We start from the raw sequence: 15,673 nt of genomic DNA, 5'->3' as shown, positions 1-15,673 counted from the left end.
TCAAATAAATTTGTGCACAAACATTCATTCCAGTAGTTTATAGCTTATACTCTACTATGTTCTTAAGGGAAGACTGGTCATATATACAATTAGAAGAAAATACAAAATATAGGTCAAAATGATTACCTGTGGTGTTCTGTGTCTAGACATTAAGAGATACAGGGGGTTGCTGGTAACTTTAATCAATATTATTTTGATAGCAGAAAAGTAAGTTACTTCTTCCAGGTTCTCAAACTATTATTTATAAAATTCAACAAATTTTCCAGATTAATAGTTATAGTCAGATACAGATAATGTAGCAATGAAAATGGGTGTGTCTACTCATCATTAATATGTACAACTTATCAAGTTCTAGTCACTCCTAGATTTGAGGCCTGTATCTTTATTTGGTGGTAAAACAACCCTTGCAAATCCGTAACATTGCAACCCTGTTTCCTCTGAAGAACTAACTCTCTAGCAAGTGTTTGTTTTGTTTTTTTTTAAAAGAAAACTATTGACCCCACTCCCCATAATAAAACATGACTGATAGCAAGAGTTCACAATAAAAACGTGCAAAATATGGTGAATGCTATGCAATAATTTAAAATAAAAAAACAAGTGATTATATAAAGGCCACCAATTTATATTTAAATGCAAAATTCTGTGAAGTATTTCCAACCAAAAAGAAATCCTAAAAAAAGAGTAGGTCAAATATTATGACTTGGGATAATCTAACAATTAGAAATTCTTACCTTTTTAGTATTCAATACAAGAAATCTACAAACTTTTTCTGTACAAAGGATACAGATAGTTCCCCAGTTGTAGCTGTGGCATCCATAACAGATTTTTTGAACCATTAAAAGGAACAAAAAAGTGTTCTCTTCTTAACTGCAAAGATACAAAGTTCCTTATCCAGCTGATTATGATCAAGTTCAGGTCCAGGATGCTGACAGATCTCCAGTGGCATAGTACACGTGCTTATTCCTCCTTTACTCTCTGCAGTTTGTCATAAAGGGCTGAATTGACATGACTTTTTGGTTCAGGGAAAACAAACCATTTAAATAATGTGAATGTCCTATATCACCAAGACAATAAGGTGGGCTTAGTGAGATGGGAGTGACATAGATTTTTTAAATACCCTAAACCCTTTTGCTGGCCCAGGATATGGTGGTGGCGGTGAAACATTGTGTTTTCTGGTCAGTGCCATTGCCTGTTCATAAGAAGGTAATCCTGTGTCCTCCACTGAAGGTGGCAATGGAGACAAGACAGGCTCCTCAGGTCTTCTGAAAATGATGGAGGGAGTGTGTCTGCCCCTTCTTGCGTAGGTGGCTGAAGAACTAAACAGAGACAGCACTGAGGTCTAGGAAAGGCAGCATTTTTAGGTTAAGATGGTAATATTAAAAAATCCAACCATTTTGATAAAGGTGAACCCAATTTATTTTTATTGTTTTAATTTTTTTGGCCATGCTGCGTGGCTTGTGGGATCTCAGTTCCCCAACCAGGAACTGAACCCGGTCCATGGCAGTGAAAGCACTGAATCCTAACCACCAGACCACCAGGGAAGTCCCTGAACCTGACTTATTAATATAACAACAGTTTTATTTTACCCATAAACTCTGAAAGAATCTTGATATAATGGAAAGATCAAGAACTTTGAAGTCAGTCACGGGTAAGAAACAGGATCTTGTCATTTCATAGCTATGTGACCAGAGGCAAGGTAACCTAACTCAGCTTTCCTCCTCTATAAAATGGGGATAATAGCTACCTCAACAGAGATGTTTTGTGTGGATTGAGAAAGATGTCTTATGTAAAGCACCTAAGCAATGTCTGGAACACTGTAACAAGGACTCAAAACACGTGAATTCCCTTTTTCTCCTGCTCCTGAATTAAAATTTTCTCAAAGTATGGTGTGAAACCAAATCCAGGCTTTGTTGAAAGGCAGCATAACTCCAAGCCTAGGAAATTGATGCCACAGAGATAGTCAGAACAGCGATGCCCGTCTCTCTCTCCTCTGTTCCCCACTGAATCCCTGCTGCCTTGGTCATCCCTCCTAAATAGGACTTCTATCATATCATTCTTCTCCGCAAAGTCTAACCTGCAGCCTACTTTCCACTGAATCAAGTTCTAACTCCTGTGCCTCCCTTTTCAAAGCCTCCCTTATTCTGGCCTCACTTTATTTTATAGCTCTCTGCTCTTGCCAAGGTAGCCTCTTTACTCTCCTCTGTATGTGCAATGAATTCTCTGGTCTATCTCTGTGGTTTCACCTGTATTGTTCCCTTTCTCAGATTATTATCTTTTCCCCATTGATCTCCATTGATTTAAGTCCAACAAGTACAAAAAAATTTTTTTTAATTAAAAAAAAAAATATGGCCTAGTTCAATATGGCCACTGTTTTCACAAAACTCTGTCACCGGGCTTCCCTGGTGGCGCAGTGGTTGAGAATCTGCCTGACAATGCAGGGGACACGGGTTCGAGCCCCGGTCTGGGAAGGTCCCACATGCCGCGGAGCAACTAGGCCCGTGAGCCACAGCTACTGAGCCGGCACGTCTGGAGCCTGTGCTCCGCAACAAGAGAGGCCGTGATAGCGAGAGGCCCGCGCACCGCGATAAAGAGGGGCCCCCGCTCGTCGCAACTAGAGAAAGCCCACGCACAGAAACGAAGACCCAACACAGCCAAAAATAAATAAATAAATAAATAAATAAATAAAGTAAAATAAAAAAACAGAAACCAAAAACTCTGTCACCTACACCACCAGCCAATGAAATTTGAAATGCAACACAGGTCTGGTGTTTTGAAACTACATTTTCCCTTCTCACTTGTGAATTACAAATTAAAATTTAGACATTAGTAAATTGATCTGTTTAGACTGTGAAGTTGGCTGCCTATGAAGCATCTATGCATAAATTAACCTCTTATCGTTATGACTAATAATTAAAATGTATAGGTAATCCCCAACCTCTAGTCAATATTTACAGTATTCTTCCCAATAAGAGACAGCTTAGCAGACCCAAAATACTGCAAACTTTTGCAAACTAAATCAATCAATTTGCCCCTTAGAATGCCTTTTCCTTTGGAGGTTATAATGAGATCTGGAATTGGACGGGAGGAGAGAGGAAAATTGCAGAGAGAAGAAAAGAAAAAAATCTGTGTAAATCTAGGAACTGGATAATCAGCCCTTCAATAGTTGAGAGGTGACTGATAGTCTCAGAAGTTTACTTAGAGGAGTCAACACAATTCCTCCTCTGTCAGAAATCTGGAATGTATTCATGGTAGGCTTGTCACTTGCCACATTCATTAGCTTGTGACGAAAAGTTCTACTTGTTTGTTTATAGGAAACAAGAGAGACAGATGTTTTATTTGAAGAAATGAATTTTTCCATGTTGACCTTCAAAATTTAAGTTACAGGAACAGTATAATTATATTAAAGTCATTAAGTGTCTCCACAGTGATTTCTTACATGATTGAAATCAGAAAGTATGCACCAGGAACATCTCAAATAAGCTGAAAGCATTATATTATGCCTATTTTCCTCCATAAAATATAGGGACTAAGAAATGAAAAGATCCTGTTTCCCATTTCTTGGCATGTTTTTACAGAGGAATGAGACAAACTATTCTAACAATGATCTTATTTTTTACTCTTTTCTTTTTCAAATATTCCTCACCCTTCCCCCACTTCCAGACTTGCAAAATGTAGAAAAAGAACACGTAACTCTGCCGCAAGAATTTCTTGGGACAATTGCTGAACGGTACTTTACTAAGTATTTAAAAGTTAATCTTAACACAAGTGAATGTCTGGTTAACCTAGTTTGAAATGTCCCCTATAAAGGGTTTCTGTGAGAATCAAAGTGAGACAGTAGATGTAAAAATGACCTGTAAACAGTACAGCATTATACTGTACTAACATTAAGTATAACTTTTATTTTTATTTTTTTAAATTTTTAAAAAAACTTTTAAAATAAGAGATACCCAGGTTTTCAAAATTTTATAATAACATACATAGAAAATATGCATAATAATGGCACCTCTTTATTCCCTGTGTCTTTGAATTCTGCTTCTAACCTCAAGCAGGAAAGAAGCTAGAAGGTTTCAGAGAAAAAAAGCATAAGGTAAGAAGGTGTAGTGGTGCAGAAAAGTAGAAAAATGAAGAAAAACCGGAAAGAAGAGAGAAGACAACGTCGAGCATGAGGACACTGAACAATGGCTGTGCTCACAGACCCTGAAGGAAATTATTAAATGTGAGGGCACACAGGGACTTCTTGGGGAAAATACTATAAATGGGGTGGAAAAGAAGGAAAGATAAAAGGCAAGGAGAGTCTTTAAAGACATATTTTCCGATTTCTTCATTAACCTGTGAGTTTCCAGGTATGCTACAGCTTGTGGGGAAAGACATACTGAATAAAATCTTAGTCAAAAGCCCTAGAAAACAGGAAGAACTTGCTCATTTCCTGTCTGTTAAGTAAGGGAAACCTCTCAGCTTAAAACATAGTGGCTTAAGAAAAATTGCACAGAATTTTCCTTATCTTCTCTCACTTTTCAAAATTTTATAGGATTTACAGAAGTCTCAGACAATCTCCTTAGTCCCTGCCCACGATCATATTAATGCCTCAGGGAGTTGCTCAGGAATTCCAGCTTGGGGATAGAATTACACTATACTTTGCCCCTGTCCTCTGCCCCCTTTGCTGGCATGTCCTCCTCTGCACCCTTACTGTGGGCATCCTTTAAGACTCCGTCACTTGCCTTCTGTCCTTTCATCACACTCAGAGAACTTGCCTACTCTCATGGCTTCAGCTTTTATCCTCCAATGGAGTTATCTTAATTCCGTATCTGTTACCCTAAACTCTTACCTTAACAACAAAGAAAAAGTTTTTATTATGGTAAAATACGTATAACATAAAATTTGTTGTTATAACCATTTTCAAGTGTACAATTCAATGGTATTAATTATATTCACAATGTTGTACAACCATCACCACTATCTATTTCCATAATCATTTCATCACCTGGTTACCATCATTAGCTTCTTCATAGAATTTGAAAGTGTACATAGGGATATATAAGCATTAATTTCGATAGCCTGTTTCGCATGTGGTACTTTTTGTCGAATAAGGTTAGTTCTACACTTTCTCATCTATACTTACAGATAATAGAGAAGATAATAACTTTTTATTCTAATAAGGATGCTGAGATTCTATTATGCAAACAATTATGGCCTTTATGAAGCTTTACTAATGTGCTGGAACTCAGTTAATAGTAATGTACCAATGTTGGTTTGTTAGTTTTACAAATGTACTAATGGTAACATAAGATGTTAGCAACGAGGGAGCTGGGTGAAGGATATAAGGGAACTCTCTGTGCTATCTTTGTAACTTTCCTGTGTATCTAAAATTATTCCAAAATCAAAAGTGTATTTTTAAAAAAAGGCAGCCATTTTTTTTAGCCATTTAAAAATGACAGTATAGAACGTATAATAGTGAATTAAATATTTTTATTTGGTACTTACCCTGGATGTCGTTGCCTGTTACACTTAGTGATACAAAGATAGTAACCAAGTAATCCAAAAATAACCAAAAATACTCCAGCAGCAATTAGTCCAGTCAGAAGGCCCATAACATCGATTTTCTCTCTGTTAGCATCTTAAGATAAATCATTAAAATAACATGAATATAACAACTGAAAAGCACCACTTATGATTTCAATAAATTTAATGCTGGGTGTAAGCATGCTATTAAGCATCTAATAATTAATACAGATTACTTTTAAAAGTCTGTGCTAGAGACACGACCAGAAAAAATTTAGATACACTTCCTAAAAGCCCTAGTTCTGACCTTCATTTATTTTTAATTTTTTAAAGTTTTTGACCACACTGTGCAGCATGCAGGATCCCCAACCAGGGATCAAACATGCGTCCTCTGCATTGGAAGCGTGGAGTCTTAACCACTGGACCACCAGGGAAGTCCCTAGCTTCATTTATTTTAAATGTTATACTAAATGGATGAAAGTCAAGACTAAGTGGGATAAACATGTTCTTTGTTCAACTATACACATTTTGGTATTAACTACTAAGATGAATGTAGTAAGCAATTCCAGTGTAGCTATGTAATACAGTCTCCCTATAGCTGGGGCCCGACCTAGGGGGAATGAAAAAAGAGCTGGCAAACACAAACAAAACAAAACAAAACAAAACAAACCTGACTAAAAAGCAGCTAGAGATGATAAATGTAGATAAAATAAAGGATCTCCTCTCTCTAGGAGTTACTTAATTCTACCTAACAATCCTAATTTACCTACTAGCATAAGTATTCCATTCACTTGTAATGGTAAAACAGAAAAAAAAATTAAAATAGTTTACTATTTGAAACTAATAGAGTCCTACTTTTATTCTGTGCAAGTCTTGACTTAGCTGAACTGTTTAAAATAGCATTAAGCCTATTATCTCATTTCCTTACTATCTCACCAAACTTGATTTTCAGTGTATAAATAGATGAATGTGGCCTTCTCTGTCTTAGATAGCCCAGTGTATAATTGAGACATCTTCCTTGGCTTTACAAGGTATGTATGTTGTGCAACAACCAAATTCAAACAATGAAACTAAAAATGTACTATGATAGAGGGTGGGAAAAAACATGAAAATTGATCAATTCTTGTCTTACCTGATTTTGTGGTTGGTCCTTTAATTGAATATTCTTGCCAAAATGTCATCTAAGAGAAAGGTAAAATTTCCAAGTTTATTTAATTTCTTTATTGTCATTTCATTTGGTCTCAATGACCTAGACTAGGGGTGGTAAACGCTTGGCATGTGCCACAGGTAGGATACCAGTCCATTCATGCTGGAGGGCGTGGCTCACTCTAATAAAGTACTGCCACCCACCACTGTTTCTTCCAACTCTGGAATTGGTCAGGGGATTACTGCCAGCGCTAGCTCTCTACTACTGTGCGCTGATAGTCTCCCTTCACCTGCCCAGAGCCCTCGCTCAGGCATCAGGGGACACTATCGCATTAGAGAGTCGATGAAAGTAGCAGAGGTGGAAGTTGAAGCAGGGGACTCATTATCATGTTTGAAAAGGAGTCTGATTTTTTTCTACATTAGGTGAGCCCTCAGTTTCCTAGGAGATTTTATTGAAAGTTATTTATTGATTTGGAAAGACATCCCTGAGACTGTTTAAATTCAGTGTTACTTGAGAGAATGGAAGCCATTTTTAAGGAACTGTGATAAAATTAGAAGACGGGTTTGTGAAAAACAATAGAATTTCAACAGGCACAACTACAACGCAGAGTAGAATTCCTTTCCCTTCTCTAATAGATGCAGCAGATAATAGCAGGGAATGGAATCTGGGCAAAGTTTTGGAAGAAAAAAGAACTAAGTTTCAGTAACACCTGCATTTAAAGGATACCTAAAGAGGTTCTTATTGACCAAAGAGTAAAATGGGATTCTTGAGGAAGGGGAAAAGGAGCTGGGGTTATTTAATCTACAAAAGTGAAAAATCTGGGTCACTTGTCATTCTTAAAGAATATGCCAGATTATAACAGGGACAGTGCTGGCTGTTTGTTTTGTACCTTTTCAGGATTAACAGATAGGATTTAATTATATTTTAAGGGAGAACTTCTAAAAGTTCATTGCCAAGCAATAAAATCCTGAATGCAGGGACTATATATCTTATCTTCAGTCTCTAGCAGAGCACTTGGCACATAGTAGGTCGTCAATAAGTACTTGAAATATAAATACAGTAATCAAAAATGGTTAAGTCCTAATAGAAAAAATTGCTCTGAGTCTTGAATGATTGAAGCCTGAGTCAGAGAGCTAACTCAAACAATATCCTGAAGTTTAATTCGCTCTGCTTCATGACTGTCTTTGAATATCATAATGTTAAACACAGAAAATCACGACATAATTGATAATTTGCTAATTACTATAAGCCCAGTTAAGTATAAAGCCAAGTCTAAATGGGCTAATTACAATATAAGAAAGTAGAAAGAGATAACAGGTATACAATCTGAATTTTATTTAAGGCACATAATCTCTACTGACTCAAAGTGCCACTTTCTTAAGTACAATTTAATAGATGTCTAGCCAATTAACATCATCAACCAAATTACCGTTTTATCTTCATCCACAAAAATTTCTCTGGCTTCCTCATAATTACAAAGTTCTTCTCTGCATTCTCTTTCTAGGTCACTGGGAGTGAAGAGCTCCAAATCAAATCGATTATATAGGAGGTGTCTACGTATGAACAAGTTTGCTTCTTCTTTTGATGTAAAGACTAGCAAAGAAATAGAAAGATTTCAAACACTGATAAAAAATAAGGCAGAAAATTCCTGTTTTAATTATGGTAAAAGCATATAGTTCTTTTGATGTGGTTAAATTATACCAAACTTTCTTGTGTGGTTTTAAAATCTGACAAAAAGAAATATCATCAGTAAAAATAATTCCTGCTAACTATGAAATACAGATATTAACAAAATTCCAGAACATACTTGAGTAGATTATGTCCAAAATTATCAGCATAAATAAAAATTATTTGAGTACCACTTTTCCCTCTAGACAATTATTTTTCCAATAAATGACAGGCCAGATTATTCTATTTCTAAAGCGTTGGTTTCCTATTATCTTGACTGAGAAAAATTAGTCTGGTGTAATGGACAGAGTACTGGACTAAGAGTTAGAAGACAGAGACTCTTCTTTTTGATTTGGCTTAGCTATCAGCTATATCCTGGGATAAGTCACTTATATCTCTGGGTTGCCATTTCCTGAAACACTTTTTTTTTTTTTTTTTTTTGGCTGCACCGTGTGGCATGCGGGATCTTAATTCCCTGACCAGGGATCGAACCCATGCCCCCTGCACTGGGAGCATGGAGTCTTAACCATTGGACCTCCAGGGAAGTCCCTGGGTTGCCATTTCCTCATTTGGAAAATGGGAATATGAACTAAATAATAACTAAGATCTCTTTATGTTTTAAAATGATAAATTCATACATTTATATTAAAATTGTTCTATCAGGTTTATACCAAAAATTTTTAAACTTCTAGGCTAATAAAATCATAAGTTAATTATAAGATTAATTAAAAGCCATTCAGTCCCTCCCAAAGGACTAGCTCCCTCCACTCAGCCCCTAAACATGTGTCTACAAAGCTTTATAAGACTCCGTCGACATGCGCATGTAGGGAAGGTAAATGGTAAACACCATAGCTAAGCACAGGTTGACACAAAACCAAAATATCCTACCAAGGCAGTATTTTCAAAACCTGAAAACTTCAAACTCGTTCTGGTGTCACACAAAGCTGAAGCAATCTTGCTCCAGATCATATTACTGAGACTGGAACTCAGAAACTCTCGGAGAACTACCCCAAATGCTTATAAGAATTTAATAAAAGTGTTGGTATTTCTCACTGCTAACCATTACTAAAGGAAGAATATATTAAAGTGGGCAACTGAAAGATGGATCAAGACTGACGACAGGGATTTCCCTGGTGGCGCAGTGGTTAAGAATCCGCCTGCCAGTGCAGGGGACATGGGTTTGATCCCTGGTCCGGGAAGATCCCACGTGCCGCAGAGCAACTAAGCCTGTGCCACAACTACAGAGCCTGTGTTCTAGAGCCCACACACCACAACTACTGAAGCCCACGCGCCTAGAGCCCGGGCTGTGCAACAAGAGAAACCACTGCAATGAGAATCCTGCACACGGCAATGAAGAGTAGCCCCCGCTCACCGCAACTAGAGAAAGCATGCGTGCAGCCAAAAATAAGACCCAATGCAGCCAAAAAAAATGACTGACGACAGTGCATGGTCTGGAAGACTAATACTGATTTGAGAGTGACCTCAGGTTGGCCATTTATTCTTAGCCTTTGAGAACAGTCACACCTTGGCCAAGATATTTTCCTTACTAATCAATCACCTTTCCAAGCAGGTCTGAATCTTAACAGAGCTGGATTTGTCCAATACAGTAGCCACTAGCCACATATGGCTATTGAGCACTTGAAATGTGGCTAGTGTGAATTGAGATGTGCTGTAAGTGTAAATACACAGGGGACTTCAAAGACATGGTTTAAAAAAATATGAAATATCTCAATGTTTTCTATTGCTTATATTTGGAAATACTGGGTTAAATATTTTGGATATATTAGGTTAAATTAACTACATTATTAAAATTAATTTCACCTTTTTTTTTTACTTTTTAAAATATGGCTCTAGAAAATTTTTAATTTTTTATGTGGTTCATATTTTATTTCTATTGGCCAGTGCTATTCTAGTGTATTCATTTCTATGTTAGAAATAACACATATGAGCTATTTGAACCAAGGGAGAAGCTAGAATGGGATCATTAGTGATAGCTGTTTTGAGAAATATTCTAAAAGGTAGACCAGTGTCATAAAATATTTTTGTTCTTTCTTCTTCTTTGTCTTCTTGTAGATTTTACACTACCACCTCATGGAGACAGAATGAAAAATTTTCCAAGTCTCCATCATCTCTCATTGGGATTCTTGCAATGGCCCTCTAAGGCAGGGGTCCCCAACTCCCGGGCCACGGACCACTATCGGTCTGAGGCCTCTTAGGATCCGGGCGGCACAGCAGGAGGTGAGCAGCGGGCCAGCGAGCGAAGCTTCATCTGCCGCTCCCCATCCCTCCCCATCACTGGCATTACTGCCTGAACCATCCCCCAGCAACATCCGTGGAAAAACTGTCTTCCACGAAACCAGTCGCTGGTGCCAAAAACGTTGGAGACCGCTGCTCTAAGGGCTCTCCTTGTCCCCTACAGCTACACTGGTTTCCAACGTGCCTGGTTTTCTCCTGCCTTTGAACTTGCTGTTTCCTATAAATAGAACTTTCTTCTTTCACTCTGCTCTCTCACTTCCTTCAGGATTTTGTTCAATGTTACCTTGAACCCCATCCCCACTCACCCACCTCTGGCAATCCCCATCTCCTACTATACTTTGTTTTTCTTCATAGCACTTATCACCATCTGGTGTTCTGTATGCTTTACCTACTTACTTGTTACCACTCTGTTCCCCTAGCTAGGGAAAATTCCATTAAAGCAAGGGATGTTGACATATAGAGGTGCCCAAAAAATTACTTACAAAAATAAATGAATGAACTTGACTTTCCTATAGTGGGAAGGAACTCTTGGACCTAAATTCTACCAGTTGAAGCAATTCAGAGGTATAGTCCGTTACTCAGCTTGGCATAAGTTTAAAATATTAAACCAGTGATGAAGTAACTCTGAGCCTGCCTAACTTAGCTATATTGTACTTACTACATGAAATCTAATTTCAGAATGGAGAATTAGAAATCTGCCTCTGTATTGCTACTTCTCAGATACGCCCAGATCTTTACATTTTATTGGCTAGAAAAGCAGTGCCAAATTTCTCATTGTCGGTCTCCTATTCAAGTCAGTTATCTGAGTTATAAAATGCCCCTGCCCTCCAAATGGGACTTTCAACTTAAAAGGAAAATAAAAAAGCGAGTCATAAATATTTTTATTGTTCCTGAAATGATATTTATGCCAACGAAAGTCTTCATTGATGTATAAAACATGCCCTCCAGGAAGGGCTGCTGTTTACCACTTCCCTGAGTGTGAAAGTTCTGAATCAGTCCGTGGTTGACCTTAGACTTTCAGTGCCTTATCAAACATCTTCCTGCCTCCCTTATGATCTTAAGAGAAATACTCTCCTTTGTTATTTGGGTTCTAAGTAGCCCTGGATTTGCTTTTAATTGAAAGAGGCAAACTTCCTCGCCCCTGGAGCATCCCGAACTTCCAGCGAGAGTTCCTATTTTCCCTCTGGCCATTGCTGGAGGACCTACTGGCCTTTGCACTTTTGCATCTGCCTCCTCAGATTGTCTTTCCATCTCTATGTCTCCTGTCTTAGACCATCCTAGGAAGTTGCCTGTGCATTCCCCTATTTTAAGCCCACCAACTGAGATATTCCATTTTCCTCCTCTCTCCTGTCTCCCCATGCTTTCTAAATAAATTCTTTTTAGGTCATTTCAACCCCACCTTTGGGCTTTATCAGAATGCAGCTGAAGGTCCTCTATTTCCCTAATTATTTTTCATATCTACATTTATTATATCTCATTTGCAGATAGAGAGCACTGGCTTCTGTGCCATACAACTCTCCGGAGACAGAGTTACTGCTAACTCACTCTTTCTTCTGCTCTTGAAACTCTGTTTTTACCTCTGTCATAGAGTTTATGGAGATTATCAGTTTACACCCTGCCTCTCCCACTAGATGAAGTAGTCCTCCCGGTCAGGGATTACAGTCTTTCATTTCTACATCTCCAGTGCCTAGCAGAGGGCTTGGCACATAGTATATGTTAATAAAGAGGTTATTACTGAACAAATCAGCTTTTTAAATATACAGGATTCTTCATGTACATTTCCCACAGATATCTCCAGCCTTCTGCACTCAAGTATGATCTCTAAATTCCTTCCATAGTTTGTGATGTCCTTGAGTTTGTCTTTTATGCTGTATCGTGTGAATGAATGAATACACTCACAACCATTCTGGAGATCAGCATCTGGTCCTGCTGAGTGTGGATCATCCACCTATATATGAGTGGACTTACATATATGGTGCAACTTGGGAGGCACCAAGAAGGATTTCCTTCCAAATCTCCCCCATCCCACTGGCTAGCCTATCCAATTGCCTAGAATTCTGCCGTCAGTGTTTGATTCCTTCAGGTTAAGAAATTGCCCTATCTTAACACACACACACACACCCTCCTAAAAGGTCTGAGACACTAAGCTGTATTAATCATTAATAAGTCATCCAGGAGTATTAGTGTAATGGATCCTTCCCAAAAGAAAACAAAGAGTAGGATCTGATGAGAATGAATAAGGGACAGGAATGTGTGGAGAGGTATATCCAAAGCACTGGCACTGAGTAGGGAAGTACAATGACTAGGCAGGGAGAAATGAAAGTCAATTTTTTTTTCTTTTCTGTTTTTTCTGGTTAGGCTTTCAAAATATGGGCAGGCATCAGTCTAAGACCTGGAGTCCACAAGGTATGGAATTCTAGGTTAGCAAGCCCCAAACCTAATCTTCTCACACCTTCTGACTTTACCCAGATAACCAGGCATTTAAAAGTAAAAAAGGACCTCAGAGATCATTTCACTCCCCACCCCCCATCATTTTACAAGCTGAAAGGGGTTAAGTAACTTGCCCAGAGTCTCCTAACACATCCGGACTAGATCCTGGTCTCCCTGTCCATCTTTCCAGGAAGAACTGGAAGAATTATGCTCATTATAATTACCACATAGCTTCATCTGGAAAAACGGCACTCACTGATTTTCAGAAGTTGAAATAGGTTTTCCATTCAGTTAACCACCAACCTGGTCTTAAATATATACTTACCAAAAGTAACTCACAGAAATGAATGTGTATAAATTGCACTTAACATAACAAACCACAACATTACCAAATAAACCACAAATTAAAGGACATTCTAGTGCTTCTATGATTGATGGGGGCACGTAATTTCAAAGACTGCACTTTCTGGTTTGAGCTCTGCAATCCCACTCGGGTTTCCAGGAGGGTTTTCTTGGAGCCGGAAGCCAGGCTTACCTTCTTCTCCTGCATGCCTAGACTCCTCTGGACCTCCTGTGCCATGAGGAAACGCGAAGGTAACTATGCGCAGTTGGCTGAGTAGCAACAGGAGTGTAAACATAGTCTGGCAACTGTCAAACAAACCGAAACAAACAAAACAACCAACCAACAAAAAACACGTCAAAAAAGCCCCCGGCTCAGCACTTTGAGTTCCTGTGGGAACTGAGTCACCTACCTGTTGTGCTCAAAGCCACCGCGCGACTGCGCCCCGCGCGCGGTTTCGGTCGCCGGCGTCCGACCCGCGCCCGGAAAGCGGCCCCGAGAGCGCGCCCGGGGACAAATGCCGCCTCCGCCCTACCCCTCGCCTCCCCACCCCACCCTCCGGACTCCGCCGACGGCAGAGCGGGCACCTATCGCCGCGGCCGCCCTCTGCTTTCCGATGGAATCGAACCCGGTCCGCCGAGGTGGCCCCCTTCGAGTCACCCATTCCCCGTCGGGGCCGAGCCGCCGGGCCCCGCACCTGCAGCTCCGGGCGCATGTTCCAGCAGCTCCCGGGCCGGGGCCCCGTGCTTGGGTAGTCCCTGCGGCCGCCAGACCCTCCGTCTCGGCGCCCCCAAAACCCTCGCCTTGCTCTCCGCAGGGCCGGAGTGGCCCGCACGCTCGAGGAAGCGCCTGGGGTCCGCGGAGCGCCGCCCTGGCCGGCACGGGGACGCGCGGCGCAGGCCCAGCCTTGATCCCGGGAAGCCGCGGAGCTGTGGGAAAAGGAGGAAGCAGCTCCTTGGAAGTACCTGGCCGCACTCCTCCCCCGGGGGCCGGCTCACCTGCGGCGGGCGGGCAGTTGGCAGGCGTCTCCGGGGAGCCGCCCCTCGCTGTCGCTGTCGCCGTTGCCGCCGCAGCTTCTGCCCTGAGCCCTGGGCGAGCCCGGCCGCCCGCAGCCAGTTCTGGCCCCGCCTTGGCGCGCCGGGGGCAGGTTTGGGACTAGTTTCTAGATCCCGCGTCCTCCGCCGACTCAGGGGAGCGTGTTCGGCTCCCAGTAGCTAAGCAGAGCGCCCCACGGAGCGTCCGCGGCTTTTCGCTTTGGGTTCCACTAGGCTAGGGGCTCTGTCTTGAGACCTTAGGTCTCAAAGGGTGGTCCGCGAAGGAGAACAAAACATTCATCGGAGAAGTACTGTGAAATGGGAAGTGACCTTAAAAATTAATCGATTACGTTGGTTCTCAAATCGTGGTCCCCCAGGTCTGGGTCATCTCCAAGATCCTTTCAAGGGGTCTCCGAGGTCAAAATGATTTCCTTTATGGTACAAAGACATGATTTGCCTTTTTCACTTTCATTCTCTCATGAATATACAGCGGAAATTTCCGGAGGCTGTTTGACGTGTAATGATGTTATCACTCAGCTAACAGGGCGCCTGCATGTGTATTGTGTTTTCCAGTATTTTCTATGGTAGTAGGTTTAAGTATCAATATGTACATTTTTATAGAGATTCAAAGAGATTAATAAAATTTGCTTGTTCTTAGTGCTTTCTGTACTGTTATTCGCTATCTTTAGTCATACCTGGAAGGATAGCTGTAACATCATTTTTTCAAACAAGTAGTCATCTGAAATCTTGAGCTTTTCTTTGAGCCTAGGCAGGAACACAACAAAAACTAAGTACACTTTGTTGTCTTGATTTGAAATAATATTTTGAAAATTTCTCAGTTTAACAGGTAATATGATAAATACCAGTAGATAGAATTCACATAAGTAAAAGCTCTTTGGGGTCCACCACCTATAATGACTTAGAGCATTTGGCAGTATGAACACAAACTTCAACCACTATGGAGCTGCAAGATATTTTGAGATTAGGTAGCAAAGAGAGAAGAGAGAGAGTCAGTAACAACATTGTTCAAGATTGTCAATTTCTTCTGTTATTTATTTGCTGTATTCATCTTCTTATTTTGTATCATTTGCTTTTTTAACGTCACAGTATTCTTATGCTTTTCTCCCAAAACATTTTAAATGCTTTTATTCTGGCCATCTGTAGAATTGGGGCAGATATTATGAATCTCATTTTACAAAGGATACTGAAGCATGAAGAAGTAAAGGATCTTGGAGAGTCACTGGTCAAGTAGTAGCCCAGCTCTTGACTCTTTCCAGTGCTTTTTTGAGTTATTACCAA

At 40.1% G+C, this 15,673-nt stretch overlaps 1 protein-coding gene across 3 annotated transcripts; it reads right to left on the bottom strand.

Moving 5' to 3' along the window:
- Positions 1–362: 362 nt before the first annotated feature.
- On the bottom strand, positions 363–14,487 carry PRRG4 (proline rich and Gla domain 4). Of its 3 annotated transcripts, none has more exons than XM_068556304.1 (6): positions 14,306–14,487; positions 13,536–13,648; positions 8,076–8,239; positions 6,632–6,680; positions 5,482–5,614; positions 363–1,316 (listed from the first exon to the last, which is right to left on the bottom strand). In XM_068556304.1, the coding sequence occupies exons 2-6, from the start codon at positions 13,636–13,638 to the stop codon at positions 1,082–1,084; spliced, it is 684 nt and encodes a 227-aa protein (XP_068412405.1). In that variant the 5' UTR covers positions 13,639–13,648; positions 14,306–14,487; the 3' UTR covers positions 363–1,081. The 3 variants fall into 3 exon arrangements, with proteins under 3 accessions (XP_068412405.1, XP_068412404.1, XP_068412406.1); XM_068556303.1 differs by having other exon boundaries at positions 14,339–14,486; XM_068556305.1 differs by lacking the exon at positions 14,306–14,487 and adding an exon at positions 14,038–14,297.
- Positions 14,488–15,673: the final 1,186 nt, after the last annotated feature.

The sequence above is a fragment of the Eschrichtius robustus genome, chromosome 11, assembly GCF_028021215.1.
Source record: "Eschrichtius robustus isolate mEscRob2 chromosome 11, mEscRob2.pri, whole genome shotgun sequence".
In the NCBI taxonomy this organism is placed as follows: Eukaryota; Metazoa; Chordata; class Mammalia; order Artiodactyla; family Eschrichtiidae; genus Eschrichtius; species Eschrichtius robustus.
Note: the sequence above shows the minus strand (reverse complement) of the source record. Positions and strands in the feature narration are given on the sequence as shown.

Excerpts from the sequence above, each read along its gene's own strand:
- PRRG4 (XM_068556304.1), bottom strand. The coding sequence starts at position 13,638 with ATGTTTACACTCCTGTTGCTACTCAGCCAACTGCGCATAGTTACCTTC. Across the intron at positions 6,681-8,075 it reads TTGTGGATGAAGATAAAACG|ATGACATTTTGGCAAGAATA; the intron begins GTAATTTGGTTG and ends CCTTTCTCTTAG. Across the intron at positions 5,615-6,631 it reads AGGACCAACCACAAAATCAG|ATGCTAACAGAGAGAAAATC; the intron begins GTAAGACAAGAA and ends ATTTATCTTAAG.